Below are 23,026 nucleotides of genomic sequence, written 5' to 3' on the forward strand. Positions count from 1 at the left end.
AATGTGTAAAAGGAACAAAATGGAGAAACATACCTTGAGTCAATACCAATGCAAACTGGTGTTCAGATACGAATGGTATGATGAATCATTTAACCGGACTATTAAAATGAATTCATAAATTATATTACAGGTTACACATACTTTGTAATTAGACCCTTTGATCTAAACTGACCAAAGTCAATGTATTACATTGAAAACACAAAACATGCACAATGGGCACGACAAGTGATATCATAATTACTTGTTGCTGTAAATCATTGTATGACCTGGGAGTTTTCCCCACTAATTAAATATATTGCACTTAAAGAATATATCTGAGCAGTTGCGACCCGTCATTGGGGTTGCCTGTTTTGCATGTTATTTTGACATTAATACGGGTCACAAATCAGTTTGCAAACAATGTAAAAATCGAATGTAAATCATTGAGTTAATAAAGCCTCCATACAAACATGGTCTCTTTTTTGCTTTCTTGATTAAGGCAGCTCCAAAAAGCAGGTGTTTCAGCCTTGTTCAGTGCTTTCTGTGGTGGTGGGGCAGCTAGCGGAACATATTGAGCGTAGGGATTGGTCATTTTCTCTAGTTGCGCTGTGACCCTGATTGGCTCAGTGTTCGGTCAGTCATGGGAACACTATGTCACTGCCAAATATAAGGGTAGAGCTCTAAAATTCAAGCCCCTTGGGTGCTGCCATAGTGTTACATTAGTAGTGCCCATCCAAGAAGGCTGAAGGTCATTGGCCACAGATAAAATGACGTAAAATCATGTTATATCTACAGTAGCTTTGATTGGTCAACATCAAACTTTCAAAATCTTAGCAAGCAGTCATCATCATGAATCAAGTCGACAATCTACTGGCAAATCCTTTTTAATCCTTGTCATATAAAGAGAAATAATGAAGAGAAATTACAGATAAAACATATCGGTGCTCATCGGCCATTGGACATAAACATTACACAACAAGTTGGAAATCGCAAATTCAACAATGAGTGGTTTGGAAGTAATCAGTGGCTAACTGCAAACATTGCAAAGCAATCACTAGCCTGCTATTCAGTGGAGTGGAGTGTGTCTGAATTCTCAGTTGAAAGTTCTATTTTCCAAGCTTAAAATGATAACTATTCAACATTGGCCATGCTGTCAATCCAGTATTATTTCTGCCGTGCTCAAAACAACAGTTAACTCAGAACAGGGAAATCTGACTTCAGTGATTTCAAGACAACTGGGAACTGGGAAAAAACTAGCTCCAACTGGGAAAAAACTAGCTCCAACTGGGAAAAAACGAGCACCAACTGGGAAAAAACTAGCTCCAACTGGGAAAAAACTAGCTCCAACTGGGAAAAAACTAGCTCCAACTGGGAAAAAACTAGCTCCAACTGGGAAAAAACTAGCTCCAACTGGGAAAAAACTAGCTCCAACTGGGAAAAAACGAGCACCAACTGGGAAAAAACTAGCTCCAACTGGGAAAAAACTAGCTCCAACTGGGAAAAAACTAGCTCCAACTGGGAAAAAACTAGCTCCAACTGGGAAAAAACTAGCTCCAACTGGGAAAAAACTAGCTCCAACTGGGAAAAAAACGTTTTGAACCGTCATCCAACTCGGAAATTGTAAGTTTGGAACTAGGGCCTCTTTCTAGAGCTACGACCTGAAGATCACTGACGTCATCATGATTCGACCTTGTTATTTTCCCAGAGTTTCCAGTTGTCTTGAAAGCACCATAAATCCAGAGAATGACAGACTTTGATGACAAAGTTTGCCCACGAAGGACCGCCACACCACCTTCCTGTTCAAGTGAGTATAGCACAACAAGGTGAGTCCAAAAATGTCTTGCATGTTGCTGCATAAATGATGTAATATGCTAGGGAGATATGTATACTGCAGCTAAGAAAATAATACTAAGTGTATGTTGTGTAGTTAACTGTTAGTAGCCAACGTGCCTCAACCTAATAATTTGGTATATTTTCCTTTCTTAATTACGCCTACTGTTCTGACTTGGTGGTGCACATGTAGTCTATAACTTGTTTTAGAGAAATGTAATCATCGAATATTACATGAGCTTTCAATGTCTGCTTATATGACCCCTTTATTTATCATATGGTTCTGACTTGGTGTACAGGGAGAACACTGTAAGAACGGCCCATGTTCTGAATTCTGTCGCTGTACATTTCAAAAGTGCTGAACAAGTAGTTATATTGACTACGTCCATCCTTGCTCGCTCATTAATGTCTTAATCGAAATTACGGATTGCCTCTTATCTGCCTGTCGTCCCCTTCTGCCACATTTTGTACATCTCAATAGTCAGTAAAAACCACATTTGTTTAAGCAAGTCAGCCATATCAGCTGTTTTATTTAAAGACACTAAATGAGGCTGAATGAACTGTTTTGCTGCCAGACACGGCTCCACTGATAGCCATGTGTAGCGGTGGTAAGGTGTTGGGACTGCTGTTGGGACTCTGCTGTTGAGACAGCTTTGTGTAGGTGTTGTGTAGTGGCTTTGCTGGCATGCATCCCCCCAATTTTTTTTTGGGGGGGGGGGGTTGTCCCACCAAGATGTACATGCTAAAATTGCCACTGTATCCAAACTAGGCCAATTGTTATAAATGCTGAAGTGTTTAAAAAAAAAATCGCCCTAATGATTGAAATATACACAACTGTGTGGCACCTGCAAGATTGATGAATGAAATATCAGGGTTGAGGTCAATTCCATTTCAAATCCAGTCAACTCAGAAAGTAAACCAAATTCCAATTCCAAATTTTCCTCATTGAAACTCATTGAAGGGAATTGGAACGTCAGTGTACTTCCTGAATTGAACCAAACCCTTTGAAATATACGCACATTTTGTGCAGCACCGGCACGGTTAAGGAAGGAGACCCACTATGATCTAATCATGATCAGATGTGGAGGATCACCTCCAAAGGTGGATGAAGACACATGGATCCATGATATAGCCAAGTGTCAAAATAACAGAATATACGATAGCAACATGAATGCATTAACAGAGGTATGAACTATTTTAAACGTGTTGAGATGTTGGACATCATGGTATGTAAAGCTGTTAATCTAAGAATTGTTAATGAGTTAGCCTACCAAACATAAGACATGACTTCGAATACATTTGACTCATTAGTCTCTTACATTATCTCTGCAGTTCAGTGCTAGAGTAATTGCTCTGCAGTTATTTTCCACAGATAGCGTTGACAACATCACGGTTATAGTCTCCTGTAATTGGCATGATACTCCAGGTGAACAGAATGTCTATTCTGTGTTTTAACACCTGCATCCAATTAAAATATTAAAAGTCAACATTGAAGGACTGTAATTATGGCCTCCTTTATAACGGTCTGCATTTACACAGGCAGCCCAATTCTGATCTTTTGCACAATTATAGGCAACACATCTGATTGGTCAAAAGTACAATTAGTGGCAAAAGATCAGAATTGGACTTCCTGTGTAAATGCAGCCTGACAGTATTTGATTAATTATCAGCTCACACATTTCAGAACATTTTAATAGCGTTACTTTTAACTACTGTATTGGATGGTAAATGTATTCCCTCATTTATGTAAGAATATTACATAAAATATGAATGTCAGCAGATCATTCAATTGACTATGGATTGTCGAGGGGTAGAGCCAACAGAACGAGGGGTAGACACAACAGAACTTACCCCCTTCAGGTGGGTCATCTCCCTGCAGTCCCTGGAAGCCTGCGGAGGGCATGGCTTTCAACAGCATGGAGAACAGCCTTTGGTCCAGTTTCTCCACCGAGGACACCTGAAGAACCTGAGACAGGAGGCATGACTACACAAAATTCTCAAGTTTTGCTGCTAATTCCCTCCTGATGATTCTGGGAATATTCCCACCTAAATTCCAGAGAAACCTGTACATTTTGGGAAAGTTTCCGGAATTTTGTAACCCTAGTAGACGGTCACATCCAAGGCATTGCAACTATGTTAAATTAAGTGCTACAGAAGTGAATTATTAATAAATGATGTACGGCATAATTTCATTACCTGTCTGTAGGGATAGAAGTGCTATTTAAACTAACAGAGGCAAAGTGGGTGATACTAACAAGCAACACATTCTGTCTTAATGACACCCTAATATGTTTCATTCATTCATTTATTGCTTGTCTAAAAATAAAACCCCATTTTGGCAGATTGAACAGGACTGATTCAAAGGGTTGAAACTTCTGCAAAATAGGTCTACTCAACCTAAGTGTTCAGGTGCATAATCAATTAGAGTTGCAGTCAGCTGGCTTTCAAAGAGAGGAAGTAAACATCAAAATCTGCAGGAATATGCAGATTACTTAATCAAATGGGTTTAAATTAAATGTATGCTCATCATTTATATTCCTCTCTGAAGAGAATCCAAATCCTCCAGACCCTTGTATTTTATGCACAGTCTCTATGGACACTCACAGGGCCCTACACAGTCATGCACACTGACACTCAATTCCAGTGGTGACCCGTCATGAGAACTTGTTCTCAACTAGCCTACCTGGTTAAATAAAGGTGAAATAAAAATTAATTAATGAATTAAACAAATTCAGGGCACGTGGAGCCCCACCTGTTTTGAGCCTCACTGAGGAAGTGACAGATATAAGGAATGCAATCAATAAGGTAATAGAGTACAGGTGAGTCCCATGAAGCGCTGATGCACGCAACAATGGCGACTAGTGTGCGTAAAGATGGGCTGTCTGGTGTCCTCGAGCGCCAGAGAGGGGGAGCGGAGGCAGGCATGACAGGTGGGTCATGTTTCGGAAGACGTACCACATAATTTGCAAATAAATTCATAAAAAATCCTACAATGTGATTTTCTGGATTTTACAGGCCTCTCTCATCTTTTTAAGTGGGAGAACTTGCACAATTGGTGTCTGACTAAATACTTTTTTGCCCCACTGTACATTTATACTGACTCTACACACTCGCACATACAATCTTCATGTACGCTCCTGCTACTCTGTTTATCATATATCCTGATGCCTAGTCACCTTAACCCTATACATATATACCTCTATCACTCCAGTGTCCCTGCACATTGTAAATATGGAACTGGAACTGACCCTGTATATAGTATTCTCACGTACTTTATTGTACTCTTCTTAGTTTTATTTCTTGAGCGTTTTTGTTTACCTTGTATTATTTTTTGTATTAAATTGCTATTGATTGGGTTAAGTTTGCAAAAAAGACATGTCACTGACTTGTGCGTATGAAATTAAAACTTGAAACTCCAGTGAAGTATTGTTTTAGTCAAGAAACAACAAATGACCAGGAGTAATTTTGTTTAGACAGGCAACCCAATTGACATTTTTCCCACTAATTGGTCTTTTGACCAATCACATCAGATATTTTCCAGAGCTGATTGGTTGGAGGGTGAGGGCTAGGGCCATTCAACCCAGAAATGTCCGGGAACTTGCAGGTTTCTTGGTGGAAGAGTGGGGTGACATCTCACAGCAAGAACTGGCAAATATGGTGCAGTCCATGATCACTGCAGTACTTAATGCAGCTGGTGGCCACACCAGATACAGACTGTTACTTTTGATTTTGACTTCCCTTTTGTTCAGGGACACATTATTCCACTTCTGTTAGTCACATGTCTGTGGAACTTGTTCAGTTTATGTCTCAGTTGTTGAATCTTGTTATGTTCATGCAAATATTTACACATGTTAAGTTCGCTGAAAATAAACGCAGATGACAGCGAGAGGACGTTTCTTTTTTTGCTGAGTTTATATTGTTACAGTACGTTCTAACTGGATATGTCATGCCACTGAATGCTTTGATGTGGCCTCCTGACGTGTGTTGATGCCTCACCCCACAGGGAACTCTGGAGGGGACCACCCGCATGTTGTTGGGTTTGATACTCGAGGTTCCAGTCGACTGACTGCCTGCTCTCCAACTTTAAGTTTAGAGCCGGTCCGGTCAACTTCCCAGGCGTATCACTGATGTTACCTGCTGCAGCCTGGTGCCCTGTGGAAGAGTCAAGCCCAAATGAAATATTTTGTGTTTCCTACCACTGTATTAACAATGTTGGTGCCAGAGTGCCTGGTTATTGCTTTGGGCCTTTGTGCCTCACGTGGAAAATAGTCTTGACTCAAGTGTTTCACTTTTGTTTGGCAATTGGTGAGATTCAAATATCCCAATAGTAACATCTACATTTCTGTTGTCAAAATCTCAGTTTCTGAGTAATTTTTTAACAGTAGTTTACAAAGATTAGCCAGTACTGCTACCGAACTGGCGGTGTGGGTCACAGCAGGAGGAGCCTTTGTAGTGTACATTCAGATTAGCATAAGGAGAGATAATGGCCACTGATGATGAAAGAGGAAAGGGAGGCAATTTACATGAGCTAGGCCACCTACACACACTAGCAGAGAGACATACCTTTTGGACCTCCCATCCATTTTAGATCACGTAGATCATGTAACCAAAAGCACCCTCTTTGGCCTCATGGGTGGAATGTTGTTAACATTTTCCATAATTAATAACGTGTTTATTATTATTATTTTTTACTGATACAAATCTGGTGTTTCTATGTCAAACAGTTTTGTTATATTTCAGTCTTCTGTGATATGTAATATTGGGATGTAAACTCAACATCGAATACATTTCAACTCTATATCTGACATGGTCCCTTTAAAGCCCATGACCATGCTTGTGAGATGTATACTTTTGTTTCTCAGTAGATTTGTTTAAGATTACGAAGAATCACTCTGTGTGGTCCTGATTTTGTCCAATGCAGTAAAAGGTTTTAATACAAATATATGGCTGACAGCAAATGGTTTCGAATTTCTCAGAAAACGAACTGTGTAGCAGAGAGTAGAGTGTGACTCAAGAAATAATAACTGTCAAATTCCTCAGAATACGTAGTGTTCTCATGGAAACCGAGGCCAAACTGAACACCTAGCTACTGTCCAATTGTTGCAGCACTTAACTAGAGTCAGGGACATTGTGTTCCTACACTTTGTGTCCAGGGCCGGACTACCACAACTGGAGCCCCAGGGCACCTACCTCTAGTGGGCCCTCCATACAGCTAACTTCCTGCAATTCTTCCTGCTAATTTTGCCATGGTGCAGAGAAATTTGTATTTTTATACCTAATCTTATGCAATTCTACACATTTTGCCATAGGGCAGACAAAAAAAGTTGCAGTTTAAAAGCTAATTTTCCTGCAATTCTACACATTTTGCCATGGCTTATGACGTGTTCACATACCATATGGGCGACCTCCAGGGGGCCCAGAACCAACATGTTCATATGCAATCTGGGAAGGCCCTGCGTGCCTGTTAAATAATCCGGCACTGTTTGTATCTGACCTCCCATTTTTTGCTACTCTACTAGCCTTCTCTTCAGTGTTGACTTGAGCTACAGGTATATGTGGTTTGACAATGCCCAGTTAGTTGTATGGAAATTGCCTGTGAGGCAAGTCCGCCGAGGCAGGAGGTCACTTGTGCAGCAAGTTCATTCATTTGTTTCTGAGGCAATTACTTGAAAAATAATACGATTCAACATAGACGTAGGTAGCCACAAGTTTTCACCTAACCGGTATGACCGGAGACCAGCAAGTCCACTAACAGGCAAGGACTCATAAAATGCTTCTCCATTTGGTTTATTTCAATTACTGCCTTTTGCGTTCACTTCTATAACATGATTGTGTGTGGGATTTATTGTGACCATTGTGCATTCAACAATTCCAACAATGCATACCAATCACCCACCATAGTAATGAATGATATAATTATTTGATCAATTCCTGAAGCAACAGATGGGAGGTTGGGGTCAGATGGGAGGTTGGGGTCATGTAGCCTATAGATACAGTGCATTCGGAAAGTATTCACATGGCTTCCCTTTGCCCACATTGTTACAGCCTTACTCTAAATAAAATAAAACAATATCCTCAATCTACACACAATACCCCATATTGACAAAGCAAAAACAGTTTTAGAAATGTTTGCAAATATATTAAAAACAGAAATACTTTATTAACATAAGTATTCAGAGCCTTTAGAATGAGACTCAAATTTGAGCTCAGGTGCATCCTGTTTCCATCAATGATCCTTGAGATGTTTTTACAACTTGATTGGAGTCCACCTGTGGTAAATACAATTGATTGGAGATTATTTGGAAAGGCACACACCTGTCTATATAACGGTCCCACAGTTGACAGTGCATGTCAAAGCAAAATCCAAGCCATGAGATCGAAGTAATTGTCAGTAGAGCTCCGAGACAGGATTGTGTTGAGGCACTGATTTGAGGAAGGGTACCAAACATTTTTGGCTGAGCTCGCCGCCTGGCCAAACTGAGCAATGGGGGAGAAGTTCCTTGGTCAGGGCTCCAGAATTCCTCTGTGGAGATAGGAAAACCTTTCAGAAGGACAACCATCTCCGCAGCACTCCACCAATCCGGCATTTATGGTAGTGGTCAGATGGAAGCCACTCCTCGGTAAAAGGCACATGACAGCCCGCTTGGAGTTTGTCAAAATGCCCCTAAAGAATCTCAGACCATGAGAAACAAGATTCTCTGGTCTGATGAAACCCAGATTGAACAGTTTGGCATGAATGCCAAGCGTCACGTCTGGAGGAAACCTGGCACCATCCCTACGGTGAAGCATGGTGGTGGCAGAATCATGCTGTGGGAATAATTTTAAGAACATGGCCAAGGCAACACAGGAGTGGTTTTGGGACAAGTCTCTGAATGTCCTTGAGTGGCCGAGCCAGAGCCCAGACTTGAACCCGATCAAACATCTCTGGAGAGACCTGAAAATAGCTGTGCAGTTACGCTCTCCATCCAACCTGACAGAGCTTGAGAGGATCTGCAGAGAAGAACGGGAGAAACTCCCCAAATACAGGTGTGCCAAGCTTGTAGTTTCATACCCAAGAAGACTCAATGCTGTAATCGCTGCCAAAGGTGCTTCAACAAAGTACTGAGTAAAGTGTCTGAATACTTATGTAAAATGTGATATCAGTTTATTATACATTTGCAAAATGTTCTAAAAACCTGTTTTTACTTTGTCATTATGGGGTATTGTGTGTAGATTGAAGATTGAACTATTTGATTAATTTTAGAACAAAGCTGTAACGTAACAAAATGTCGGTGTCAATACTTTCCGAATGCATAGATTTAATGTTGGCTATAGATATATACACATACAGTACCAGTCAAAAGTTTGGACACACCTAAAACTGTGAAATAACACACATGGAATCATGTAGTAACCAAAAAAGTTTAAAACAAATCAAAATATATTTTAGATTCTTAAAAGTTGCAACCCTTTGCCTTGATGACAGCTTCGCACACTCTTGGCATTCTCTCAACCAGCTTCATGAGGTAGTCACCTGGAATGCATCTCAATTAACAGGTGTACCTTGTTAAAAGTTACATTTGTGGAATTGTGTTATAACAAGGTAGAGGTGGTATACAGAAGATAGTCCTATTTGGAAAATGACCAAGTCCATATTATGGCAAGAACAGCTCAAATAAGCAAAGAGAATCGACAGTCCATCATTACTTTAATTAAGACATGAAGGTCAGTCACTCTGGAAAATGTCAAGAACTTTGAAAGTTTCTTCAAGTGCAGTTGCAAAAACCATCAAGCACTATGATTAAACTAGCTCTCATGAAGACCACCACAAGAAAGGAAGACCCAGAGTTACCTCTGCTGCAGAGGATAAGTTCATTAGAGTTACCAGCCTCAGAAATAACAGCCCAAATAAATGCTTCACATAGTTCAAGCAACAGACACATCAACTGTTCAGAGGAGACTATGTGAAACAGGCCTTCATGGTTGAATTGCTGCAAATAAACCACTACTAAAGGACACCAATATGAAGAAGAGACTTTCTTGGGCCAAGAAATACGAGCAATGGAAATTAGACCGGTGGAAATCTGTCCTTTGGTCTGATGAGTCTAAAGTTGAGATTTTTGGTTCCAACCACCGTGTCTTTGTGAGACGCAGAGTAGGTTAACGGATGATCTCCTCATGTGTGGTTCCCACCGTGAAGCATGGAGGAGGAGGTGTGTCGTGTGTGGGAGCTTTGCTGGTGACACTGTCAATGATTCATTTAGAATTCAAGGCACACTTAACCAGCATGGCTACCACATCATTCTGCAGCGATACGCCATCCCAACTAGTTTGCTCTTAGTGGGACTATAATTGGATTTTCAACAGGACAATGACCCAACACACCTCCAGGCTGTGTAAGGGCTATTTGACCAAGAAAGAGAGTGATGGAGTGCTGCAACAGATGACCTGGCCTCCACAATCACCCGACCTCAACCAAATTGAGATGGTTTGGGATGAGTTGGATCGCAGAGTGAAGGAAAAGCAGCCAACAAGTGTTCAGCATATGTGGGAACTCTGCATGTCTATAGCCTACATTAAATCTATGTTTTGCCCTGACCCCAACCTCGCACTTGCCTCAGGAATTCATTGAAAGTTGTATATCATTCATTATTGAATAAGCATGAAATAAAATGAGTGACGACCCTCTATACTGCACCCATCCTCCCATAATCCCCTTCTCTGACCTCCCCTTCCCCCTACCCCTGTACCTCTCTGCACGATGTCAGTCACCTCCGACAGGTAGTCGTGGGCATCTTGCTCACTGGATATCTGCAGACACTCGTCCCCCTTGAGGGCCACCACCTCCAGGAGGGGTGCCAGGCTGTCCACCTCACACAAGACCACCACCACGTGGACCGCAGGGTTCAGCACGCGGGCCAGGAAGAAGCGTCGGAGCTGGGAAAGGCCCTTCAACATGCTCCTAGACAGGCTCAACAGCTTGACCTTGTACCGGCCCAGTTGCAGTAAGTCCTCCCGCCGGCTGGTCACTGTGGTCCGGTGAAGATAGAGCGCAGGTATGAAGCCCGTTGCTCTGCCTCATAGATGATGAGCAGGTCCTCGGCTACAAGAGGATAGTGGAAATAGGGAGATTTTCACAGGTGCAATGCCTGCTAATATATGTAAAGCCACATATTGCAAGTCAAACCAAAATGTAATAAGTATCCAATACCAATCTCTAAAATCAACACAATTCCACACAAAAAATGAATTTCATGTAATAACACAGCACTAAACAAGAGACGCAAACATGAGAATTTGTTCAAAAAGTTCTGAAGGTCTAGGCTACTCACCTGAGCTAATTTTTTCCCACATCTGTCTGCGTGCAAGTCCTGACTGCTGTGACAAGGAAAAACAGCTCTCCACACACTGGCTCTATTGATTGTATGCCATTGGTCTGATAAGTAGTTAAGGGCAGAGAGCTTCCTGCTTATCAAGATCAGACAGAGATGGGGCAGTACATGGTGGCTCCATTTCCAGAAGAGTTTAGGGACAAGTGCCTTGCCTTTACCTGATCTACAGAGGAACATGCATTATCTAACAAACATAGGGCTAAGGCTGTACAAACTTTACCCTTGATAGCAAACACACAAAATACTTACTGTTACATCTAAGTTCTAGGCCCATTTACAGGGAAACAGAGGCAGAAAAATACAAACTACTAAAGTTTATTAAAGGCTTCAGGTTAACTCGTTTTAAACAGATTAAATTGAACCCCAAAGCATCTCTAAACACATGAAATCAACTGCAAAACAAAACATTATTGCAGTGGCATACATTTTTTTTTTTACAATAAACAATGAATATTTTCTAACTTAAATAAACAAAACACCGATACAGATAAATAGTTCTTCCCAACAGTTCTTCCCAAACAGACTGCATGGTCCCCATTGTCTCAAAATAGTTTCCATCAAACAAATACAGCAACAGGTGCTGTGCTGTGCTGTCTCTACACAATGGGATAACACTCTCACCTGCACAGGGCGAGGGGGTGCTTTTGTACCATTTTACATGTTCACTAAATAGAGTTCCCTGGGAAACACTGACTAAAACTATGGTTCCTACCTTGTCACGTTAACTGAATGTTTTTTATTTTTTTTAATTTCTATTGCACATAAAGAATACAAACTTCCATTACAGGGATCCAATGCTGCAACCCTATTGTAATTGGTGGGATTACTATTTTGTGCCTTTAAAATGGCCACAACTTTACCATGGTAAACCAGTCCAGCACACTAGGTGGCAGGATGCACATTAGATGGTGCCATAAATAAGAAGAATAGCAGCAGCCTAGGGGTCGATTTGGGATTGAACCTCAGTCACCAAACTGTAGGCTGGTTGGGGCTAGTATATTCTATTTCCTCTATTAGAATGTCTCTAAATATCCACATGGTGGCGCTGTAATAACAACCAAATATAACAGTTTAAACTAGCCTACTTATAAATCCTAAAAGGTGGACTGTCTATCAACTACTTATAACCTTCCCTTTACAACCACCCTTATATCGTTCACAAAGCGGTTACGCTGAATACTTGCACCACCACGAAACTAGAGAATAGATGTACTTGATTCCACCCAACCAGAACCGTAATATTGCTCTGCACCCACCCTGTGTGCCAGGGGAGTGAAATCGAATGCACCTACTCTCTAGCCTCGTGGTGCTCACTCAAAACAGTGAATATTTGGCTTTCTAAATTGCATGGCATGATGACAACTCTAAACCCTTCGAGAGAGATTGAGTGAAGTTTAGATACTGTCTTTGAAGAAGCAGAAATGGCAGGATCCAGCGCACAACTGTGGAGTTGCAGGCCAACGCTTCACACACGCATGATTGATGTTGCAAGATACAGGAGAGGGAACTGATTTGTTGCAACACACAGCACTGCAAGTATAGCCTAATATTCATATTTTTGATATTTACGAATGTCATCTAAGCATAAAAAATACCAGTGAAGGGGAATAGGTCTCTGGCACCAATAGAAGAGCAAATATATGGGGGGGGGGCGTATCTTACCAAATGCATGCTAGGTTGCGCGCGCACAGCGTTGGGAGAAAGAACTTGATACAGAAATCACACGGACCTACAGTTTAGGGGTGGTGATATTTGTAACCTTGTTGCAAGTATCTTTGGCGAGTGATAGGAGCAAGTGAGATCACCGAGATCTCCCATTTGGATAGAGTTGAGGTGTTGGGCAAGGACAGCATCGGCTCTTTTTCAGGCACAGTTCAAATATATTTGAATATATAACGTTAACACCCTGGAAATGTCCGAAAACAAGCCGAATGATGATCCGAAGTTATCTACGACGGACAGGGTAGTAAAATGTAAGTGTCAAATTAATTACGTTTCTAAATGTCTCTAAAATAAACTGTTATTTACGTTGCTTTTTTGGGGGGGGGTGGTGGGGGGATAATGAAGTGACACTGCTGCCATAGACGAATGTGTCTCCCTCAACACATTGCAATCCTAGTCGTATTGCGCCCTAATGGTCTGCTCAATTGGAAAGCTGGTTATGGAGAAAAAGGGTGTTAGCCGTGAGATATGGCACCGGCTGGCTAATCAGTAAAAGTAGGAAGTAAGGGTGTTATTACAATAGTTGTAGGCATTCAAGGTTTGAATCAATGTCCATGTCTCACAACGTGCTTGTTGGATATAGTCCTATTGTTTATCATCTGCACATACAATAATATCTATTTTTAAACAATGTATTACCTTAAAATACATTATTTTGTAGCCACACATTTATTCTGTATTCACTTTTGCAAAATTAACGAGCATGTACGAAGCATGTAGGCTATTGCAGAACTATTATGCCACGGTTAAAGTTAGACTTTTCCCCTTATTTTGGTTTCATTAGGAACACATACATAATAGTGTGACACGGTGTGTTTTATTCTAGTAATAAACATGTCTGTTCTTGTCTAGCCCGCATGTTTGATGTTTGCCCCCATGGTACTGTAGCCTATGGGGGCTAAAACTATCAGGACTAATTTCCTTTATTTTTTATTATACATTAAATCACTATTGATTTATTAAAAACTTAGTTAGGTTCGTCTTTATACTCTACACACATGGTGTAAATAGTGCATCAGAACCTTAATTTGACTATAAAGGCGACTGTTGGGCAACTCATCCCTTGACACATGACATCACAGTTACACATGTTGACATTCTCGCTATCAAAGATACTCCCGTAGCCTCTTGCAATGACAGCATATGTTTGGTATGTCATCGCATTTATTTGACACACCAGGTCTCTGTAGTTACCCAGTAGAGGACTATTTATTTTACCTCATGGTCCTTTACACAATAATCCTTTAAGAACAGTTGTCCTGTTTTTTGTGTTAGTAGCTGGTATGTACTCAAACTGCATTCTATTAAACTTGATGCTCACAATATTCTGCTAGTAGGCCTATAGGTGTGCTCTAAAACAAGAGAATAACTTAATTCTTCTGCGACCACATGGTTTCATGGTTTCCACTAGATAATAATCCAAATTGCCTATATCGTAAAAATGCATGCTCCCCCCTCACCCTAGCGTTAGGCATAAGGTTTGCAGTGTGGTTAAGGTTTTGTTTAAAATCAGATTTGAAGAAGATCAATTGTAGAAATAGGCGGAGTTTATGACTTTGTGGCTGTGTTAACTAGCTCCGCAACAGTGTTGTAACAATAGACTGATCGTACAACCTGAGTTTATGCATTCAGATTGGGATCATAAATGGAGTCTAAATGTTGATATGCAGGTGAAATGATTTGCCAATAGCAATATCAGCAACCACATATACATATCTGTTCTCGACATCATGGCCATAATATCTCAATTAAAAACAAATTGGACATTGGTCTATAATCAATAATGACTGATGCTACATTGTAAAGAGATTAATAATTCAACTATGACCAGAGGACATGACACAGGAAAGCCTTGACTTTGTATATGCGCTGGTCTGCATTTTCTTTTCATACCTAAGTGAGTATAGAATTCTGTTCTCAATAGTTGCTTGTATGTCTTTCTCCTGCTCACACTACTGATTGCACAGTCTTCATGTAAGCGTACCATGATCAATGTGCATATGTTAGCTCAATATCCACATTAATTTAAAGTAATGCTTACGGCTGTGGTTCAGGTCTTTGTGAATAAGGTTGAGAACTGTATGGGTGATTGGTAAGGTCTTGGGTGGTTTTGTTAAATATTTTCAAGAGACTGTCCCTATAGTTCACTCCAAAATTGCACCCTATTCGCTTCATAGTGTACTATTTTTGACCATGGACCATAGGGCTCTGTTCAAAAGTAATGCACAATGTAGGGAATATAGGGTGCCGTGTGGGATGCGTACTATGTATCAACATAATGGGTTAAAGCTCAGTAATGGGAAAATTATTACATGGTCCAAATGGATTCAGTGAGAAATTGAGAATCGTGGAAATCCAATTGTACTACACATCCCATTAGCTCATGAATTGCTAATGTTAGACTACTCACAACCCACATCAGATGGAATCACAATTAATGTCCTGAAAATCATATGATTTTTAACTTGACAACAAACGGTGATATTGATTATGCTGTTAGGTTGTTGAATGCTACCATGCATGCACAAATGTCTATAAAATGGAAATAGCACAGTTTTCACAGTATTTTTCATAGTTTTTCATTCAATTCTTGTTTTACATTTTTTCCTCCAACAGCTTTTATGATATCAGACTCAGAGTAGTTATCATTTTAGCTCTGTGTCAACATCATGCCTGTATTGTGTACAAAGCATCCCTCCAAATATTTGGAGGCAAAATGTCGGAAGTCATCTGTTGCCAATCCTCCCAGTTCACCATATGGGCTGTTTCTCACCTTCAATACAATGTGCATCACTCATTCCCACCTGTTTTGAAAACAAATCCAGTATAAAACTGATGAGGCAAACAACCGTTTCAGTTTCACTAAATATCCAGGTTTGTCTTAATAACACAAGTAACCAACATATTCAGTTTGTGGAAGAGCTATAGATCTAGACCAGTGGAGGCTGCTGAGGAGAGGGCGGCTCATAATAATGTCTGGAATGGAGCCAATGGAATGGCATCAAACCATGTGTTTGATGTATTTGATGCCAATCCACCTATCCCACTCCAGCCATTACCACTAGCTCGTCCTCCCCAAGTATGGTGCCACCAACCTCCTGTGATCTAGATAGCTACATACAGTGCCTTGCGAAAGTATTCGGCCCCCTTGAACTTTGCGACCTTTTGCCACATTTCAGGCTTCAAACATAAAGATATAAAACTGTATTTTTTGTGAAGAATCAACAACAAGTGGGACACAATCATGAAGTGGAATGACATATATTGGATATTTCAAACTTTTTTAACAAATCAAAAACTGAAAAATTGGGCGTGCAAAATTATTCAGCCCCCTTAAGTTAATACTTTGTAGCGCCACCTTTTGCTGCGATTACAGCTGTAAGTCGCTTGGGGTATGTCTCTATCAGTTTTGCACATCGAGAGACTGAAATTTTTTCCCATTCCTCCTTGCAAAACAGCTCGAGCTCAGTGAGGTTGGATGGAGAGCATTTGTGAACAGCAGTTTTCAGTTCTTTCCACAGATTCTCGATTGGATTCAGGTCTGGACTTTGACTTGGCCATTCTAACACCTGGATATGTTTATTTTTGAACCATTCCATTGTAGATTTTGCTTTATGTTTTGGATCATTGTCTTGTTGGAAGACAAATCTCCGTCCCAGTCTCAGGTCTTTTGCAGACTCCATCAGGTTTTCTTCCAGAATGGTCCTGTATTTGGCTCCATCCATCTTCCCATCAATTTTAACCATCTTCCCTGTCCCTGCTGAAGAAAAGCAGGCCCAAACCATGATGCTGCCACCACCATGTTTGACAGTGGGGATGGTGTGTTCAGGGTGATGAGCTGTGTTGCTTTTACGCCAAACATAATGTTTTGCATTGTTGCCAAAAAGTTCAATTTTGGTTTCATCTGACCAGAGCACCTTCTTCCACATGTTTGGTGTCTCCCAGGTGGCTTGTGGCAAACTTTAAACAACACTTTTTATGGATATCTTTAAGAAATGGCTTTCTTCTTGCCACTCTTCCATAAAGGCCAGATTTGTGCAATACACGACTGATTGTTGTCCTATGGACAGAGTCTCCCACCTCAGCTGTAGATCTCTGCAGTTCATCCAGAGTGATCATGGGCCTCTTGGCTGCATCTCTGATCAGTCTTCTCCTTGTATGAGCTGAAAGTTTAGAGGGACTGCCAGGTCTTGGTAGATTTGCAGTGGTCTGATACTCCTTCCATTTCAATATTATCGCTTGCACAGTGCTCCTTGGGATATTTAAAGGTTGGGAAATATTTTTGTATCCAAATCCAGCTTTAAACTTCTTCACAACAGTATCTCAGACCTGCCTGGTGTGTTCCTTGTTCTTCATGATGCTCTCTGCGCTTTTAACGGACCTCTGAGACTATCACAGTGCAGGTGCATTTATACGGAGACTTGATTACACACAGGTGGATTGTATTTATCATCATTAGTCATTTAGGTCAACATTGGATCATTCAGAGATCCTCACTGAACTTCTGGAGAGAGTTTGCTGCACTGAAAGTAAAGGGGCTGAATAATTTTGCACGCCCAATTTTTCAGTTTTTGATTTGTTAAAAAAGTTTGAAATATCCAATAAATGTCGTTCCACTTCATGATTGTGTCCCAATTGTTGTTGATTCTTCACAAAAAAATACAGTTTTATATCTTTATGTTTGAAGCCTGAAATGTGGCAAAAGGTCGCAAAGTTCAAGGGGGCCGAATACTTTCGCAAGGCACTGTAACTGCTGCTACCAGCTCAATATCATGCATGGCAAGATGGTGACCATATTAATACGAAGAGGATAGTGAATATCAGTTGTTGTGTATTTTATTTGACTCCAGCTGGGAAGGAAAGCCCCATAGCAGAGCATGTGCTGCAGCATTCCCCTGCTTGCAGAGGCCTTTCCTTTGACTTGAATCGATAGTATCTGACGTTTGACTTTTTCGTAGAGGCCTGTGTCCCGTGTTTAAGACGTGTGGGGGTCCACCACCAGGGCCACTGATCCCAGCTAGACAGATGAGTCATTTTTAGAACGGAACATTTAAGTAACGCCACGTACTTCACTCCAGCTTTATGTAATCACCTGCCCAAAGCCCCGGCCTTCACCTGCTTTCAGGTTGCTGTGTGTGGGGGGTTGGGCGGTTGTGTGTGTGTGTGTGTGTGCGTGCATGCGTGCACAGCCTACAGGGTCTCTCCATACACACATTTGAATTGGTTTATCTTTAAATCTGGTTAATAGGATAATCATCAGGTGTTATTTGGATAAGTAAATTAAGGCATATCTTATATCTTGAAAGTGGATATAATCTGGCACGGGTCAAACTCATTCCAAGAAGGGCAGAGTGTCTGCGGGTTTTCGCTCCTCCCTTGTACTTGATTGATTAATTAAATCAAATTACGTTTTGTCACGTGCGTCGTAAACAACAGGTTTAGAACAGTGAAATGCTTACATACAGGTTATTTTTCAACAATGCAGAGTTAAAGATAAATAAAATGATAAAGGTATTTTAAATAGTGATACGAGGAATAAATGCATAGTGAATTTCAATAATGAGTAAACGCAACATGCTATATACATGGAGTACCGTTACAGAGTCGATGTGCAGGGGTATGAGGTAATTGAGGTGGCTACAGTATGTACATATAGGTAGAGTTAAAGTGACTAGGCAACAGGATAGATAATAGACAGTAGCAGCAGCAGGTAGCCATTTGATTAGCTATTTAGCTTGTTTAGCAGTCTGATGGCTTGGGGTATTCAGTTTCCTGTTGGTTCCAGACTTGGTGCACTGGTACAGCTTGCCGTGCGGTAGCACAGAGAACAGTCTATGGCATGGGTGGCTGGGATTTTAGAAAATATGTTTTTCCTTCCTCTGGCACCGCCTGGTATAGAGGTCCTGGATGGCAGGGAGCTCGTACTCACCACAAACGTTCCCTCTAATTTTTGGGGGCACTGAGCAAATCTTTGAACTTGTGAGCGGAAACTTGATTGTTGTGAGAATTTTGTGCAACTTCCAGCACGCGTTTACAGGCTGCACCCTTACAGTTTTAGACAGCCACAATAGCCTATTGGCTACTATTTCAGCATAATGTGCTGTAGGCCTACCAACGAAACCAATTGAACAAATCCCATAATATTTTCTAATGGACTTAGCTTTTGATTTCTACGATATAGCCTACAGTAGCCTATATGTGGTTTTCAATGCAGGCCTACATTGCATGAGACTTTTAAAAGCATTTTTACATTATGAAGGGCTTGACATTAATTCATTCGTTTTTTACCTGGTCTGTAACACCGTGGGCCAAATATGTGTCTGTAAATTGCAATGTATTGTGTTGTATGATGCAAGAAACCACTTTACAAAATACAATTAATTATTATTACAATATAGAGAATTAGACAATGTAGGCTATGCCTCTGCCTATTGGCTTATTTGCATATTCAAGCCTTTCTCAAAATACAACACTGCCCCTTTAATTGAGCTTTTTACCCGACTGGCTTTCCAAAGACTGCTTGAAATGTAGCCTACGCGCTTTCTGCTCTTGTAAGAAGCAGTAACTCCCCATTGCTGACCTATACTTATCTATAACTGGACTAATAACTCGCTAACTAGCAAAGAATATCAACAAATGTGCACACGAGAGGCTCTGCGCTCTGATTTCACTCGTGGGTGGTTGAAAGACCACACGTGGGCTACCCGATAGAAATTTTCTTCGTTGCGCTCCGGCTCTGCCTTCAACAAAATCACAGACTCAAGTCTTGCGAAGTTAGATTTGTTTTGGTTTGTTGCATTGAAAAGGGGCTGATATAATGTTGATTCGATCACATAAAAAACTTTTAACTATAGAGTGCAAAGTAATGGGGTGAACTCTGAAGTTCAATCCCTCACGTCTCTGTGCGGCCTGGCATTTCTTCTGCGTGGCAGTCCTGGAGGAGGTGTGCGCTTGCAGCTTCGAGGGAACATTGCTCACAACCCTCTGTAGCGCCTTGCGGTCGGGCGCCTTGCAGTTGCCATACCAAGCGGTGATGCAGCCAATCAATATGCTCTCAATGGTGCAGCTGTAGAACCTTTTGAGGATCTGGGGGCTCATGCTCTCTTCACAACTGTGTTGATGTGTGGACCATGTTAATTCCTTGGTGATGTGGACACCGAGGAACACTGACTAGTAAGGAACTCCCCTCACCTGGTTGTTTAGGTCTTAATTGAAACAAAAAAACTAAAACCAGCAGACACTAGGCCCTCCACGGAATGAGTTTGACACCCCTATAATATGGTTTTCAAATAGGTTGTAGCCTATTTTTTTCCCCTCCAATGTACAGTCTGAAGGTTTCAACTGAGAAATAGCTTATTATTATTAGTGTTTTCCAAAGATGTTCAGATGTCCTTATCCTTACTATTCCTATGTCAGAGTGATAACAGCAGCACTAGATGGGATAATCGGGTAGACGGGAAAGACGGGATGAAGAGCACCATTTGTGACTGATAACGGCAGCCGCAGAGAACATAATGGTATTATCATACATGGATTGTCAGCTGATAATGTAATATATAAACGCAACATGCAACAATTTCAAAGATTTTACAGAGTTACAGTTCATATAAGTAAATGATTCAATTGAAATAAATTCATTAGGCCCTAATCTATGGGTTTCACATGATGGCGTAGCCATGGGCTGCACCCTTGCTCAGTCATGTGAAATCCATAGATTAGGGCCTAATGAATTGATTTCAATTGACCAATTTCCTTATATGAACTGTCAATCATAATGAGTTTTTCCCCACAAAAGGGCTTTATTACAAACAGAAATACACCTCAGCATCCCTTCAGGCGATCCCACAGGTGAAGAAGCCAGATGTGGAGGTCCTGATCTGGCATGGTTACACGTTTTCTGCAGTTGTGAGACCGGTTGGACATACTGCTAGGTTCTCTAAAACAACGTTGGAGAGGCGGTTTATGAACATTCAATTCTCTGGCAACAGCTCTGGTGGTCATTCCTGCAGTCAGCATACTAATTGCAGGGCTCCCTCAACTTGAGACGTCTGCGGCATTGTGTTGTGTGACAAAACTGCACATTTTTAGAGTGGCCTTTTATTTTCCCCAGCTCCAGGTGCACCTGTCAATCAATCAGTCAATCAAATGTATTTATAAACCCCCTTTTACATCCGCAGATGTCACAAAGTGCTATACAGAAACACAGCCTAAAACCCCAAACAGCAAGCAATGCAGATGTAGACACACGTAATGATCATGATGTTTAATCAGCTTCTTGATATGCCACACCTGTCAGGTGGATGGATTATTTTGGCAAAGGAGAAATGCTTTGCGGACGTCCTTGTATCAGCTAGCGACAGCAACCTGTGGAATCTTAAGGGTTCTGAAGTGAAGTATTTTTCTGCTGCCATAATTGTCTCCATAATGTTAGTGAGCATCAAGGTGAGAGAACGTCAATGAATATTCTTTTGGAAAGTCCTTGTCTCTTTTCATTATCAGCTTGTTGTAAGGACTGTCTTTTATTTTCACACAAACTAAAACAGAAATAAATGCAACAATTTCAAAGATTTTACTGAATTAAGGTTCATATAAGGAAATCAGTCAATTGAAATACATTCATTTGGCCCTAATCTATGGATTTCACATGACTGGGAATACAGACATGCATTTGTTGGTCACAGATACCTTTAAAAAAAGGTAGGGGGTAGATCAGAAAACCAGTCAGTATCTTGTAGAGGCCGACCGATTATGATTTTTCAACGCCGATACCGATTATTGTAGGACCAAAAAAGCCGATGCCGATTAATCTGCCGATTTTAAGCGTTTTTTAATTGATTTGTAATAATGACAATTACAACAATACTGAATGAACACTTATTTTAACTTAAAATAATACATCAATAAAATCAATTTAGCCTCAAATAAATAATGAAACATGTTCAATTTGGTTTCAATAATGCAAAAACAAAGTGTTGGAGAAGAAAGTGAAAGTGCAATATGTGCTATGTAAGAAAGCTGACGTTTCAGTTCCTTGCTCAGAACATGAGAACATATGAAAGCTGGTGGTTCCTTTTAACATGAATCTTCAATATTCCCAGGTAAGAAGTTTTAGGTTGTAGTTATTATAGGAATTATAGGACTATTTCCCTCTATACCATTTGTATTTCATTAACCTTTGTTCTTATAGGCACTTTAGTATTGCCAGTGTAACAGTATAGCTTCCATCCCTCTTCTCGCTCCTCCCTGGGCTCGAACCAGGAACACAACGACAACAGCCAACCTCGAAGCAGCGTTACCCATGCAGAGCAAGGGAAACAACCACTCCAAGGCTCAGAGCGAGTGACATTTGAAACGCAATAAATGCGCGCTAACTAGCTAGCCATTTCACTTCGGTTACACCAGCCTCATCTCGGGAGTTGATAGGCTTGAAGTCATAAACAGTGCAATGCTTGACGCACAAGAAGAGCTGCTGGCAAAATGCACGAAAGTGCTGTTTGAATGAATGTTTACGCGCCTGCTTCTGCCTACCACCGCTCAGTCAGATACTTAGATACTTATATGCTTGTATGCTCAGTCAGATTATATGCAATGCAAGATACGCTAGATAATATCTAGTAATATCATCAACCATGTGTAGTTAACTAGTGATTATGATTGATTGATTGCTTTTTATAAGATAAGTTTAATGCTAGCTAGCAACTTACCTTGGCTTACCTCATTCGCGTAACAGGCAGTCTCCTTGTGGAGTGCAACGAGAGAGAGGCAGGTCGTTATAGCGTTGGACAAGTTAACTGTAAGGTTGTATGATTGGATCACCCGAGCTGACAAGGTGAAAATCTGTCATTCTGCCCCTGAACGAGGCAGTTAACCCACGATTCCTAGGCCGTCATTGAAAATAAGAATGTGTTCTTAACTGACTTGCCTAGTTAAATAAAAATGAAATAAAGGTGTAAAAATAATAATAATAATAAAATAAATAAATAAAAAAATCGGCTAAATCGGTGTCCAAAAATACAGATTTCCGATTGTTATGAAAACTTGAAATCGGCCCTAATTAATCGGCCGACCTCTAGTATCTGGTGTGACCACGATTTGCCTCATGCAGTGCGACTCATCTCCTTGGC

The 23,026-nt window shown here is 40.8% G+C and overlaps 1 protein-coding gene across 6 annotated transcripts in view; it reads left to right on the plus strand.

Annotated features, from left to right (window-relative positions):
• The first annotated feature begins 12,868 nt into the window (after nt 1-12,868).
• LOC112214716 (serine/threonine-protein phosphatase 2B catalytic subunit alpha isoform) overlaps nt 12,869-23,026 on the plus strand; it is a 127,755-nt gene continuing 117,597 nt past the window's right edge. For 2 of the 6 annotated variants that reach the window (XM_024373671.2, XM_024373673.2), the window contains exon 1: nt 12,869-13,153. In XM_024373671.2, the coding sequence (XP_024229439.1) occupies nt 13,093-13,153 (61 nt within the window). In that variant the 5' untranslated portion in view covers nt 12,869-13,092. The remainder of the gene's footprint in view (nt 13,154-23,026) is intronic. The other 4 variants (XM_024373674.2, XM_024373675.2, XM_024373676.2 and 1 more) reach the window with 2 other exon arrangements.

The sequence above is a fragment of the Oncorhynchus tshawytscha genome, linkage group LG15 (genome assembly GCF_018296145.1).
Source record: "Oncorhynchus tshawytscha isolate Ot180627B linkage group LG15, Otsh_v2.0, whole genome shotgun sequence".
Taxonomy (NCBI): domain Eukaryota; kingdom Metazoa; phylum Chordata; class Actinopteri; order Salmoniformes; family Salmonidae; genus Oncorhynchus; species Oncorhynchus tshawytscha.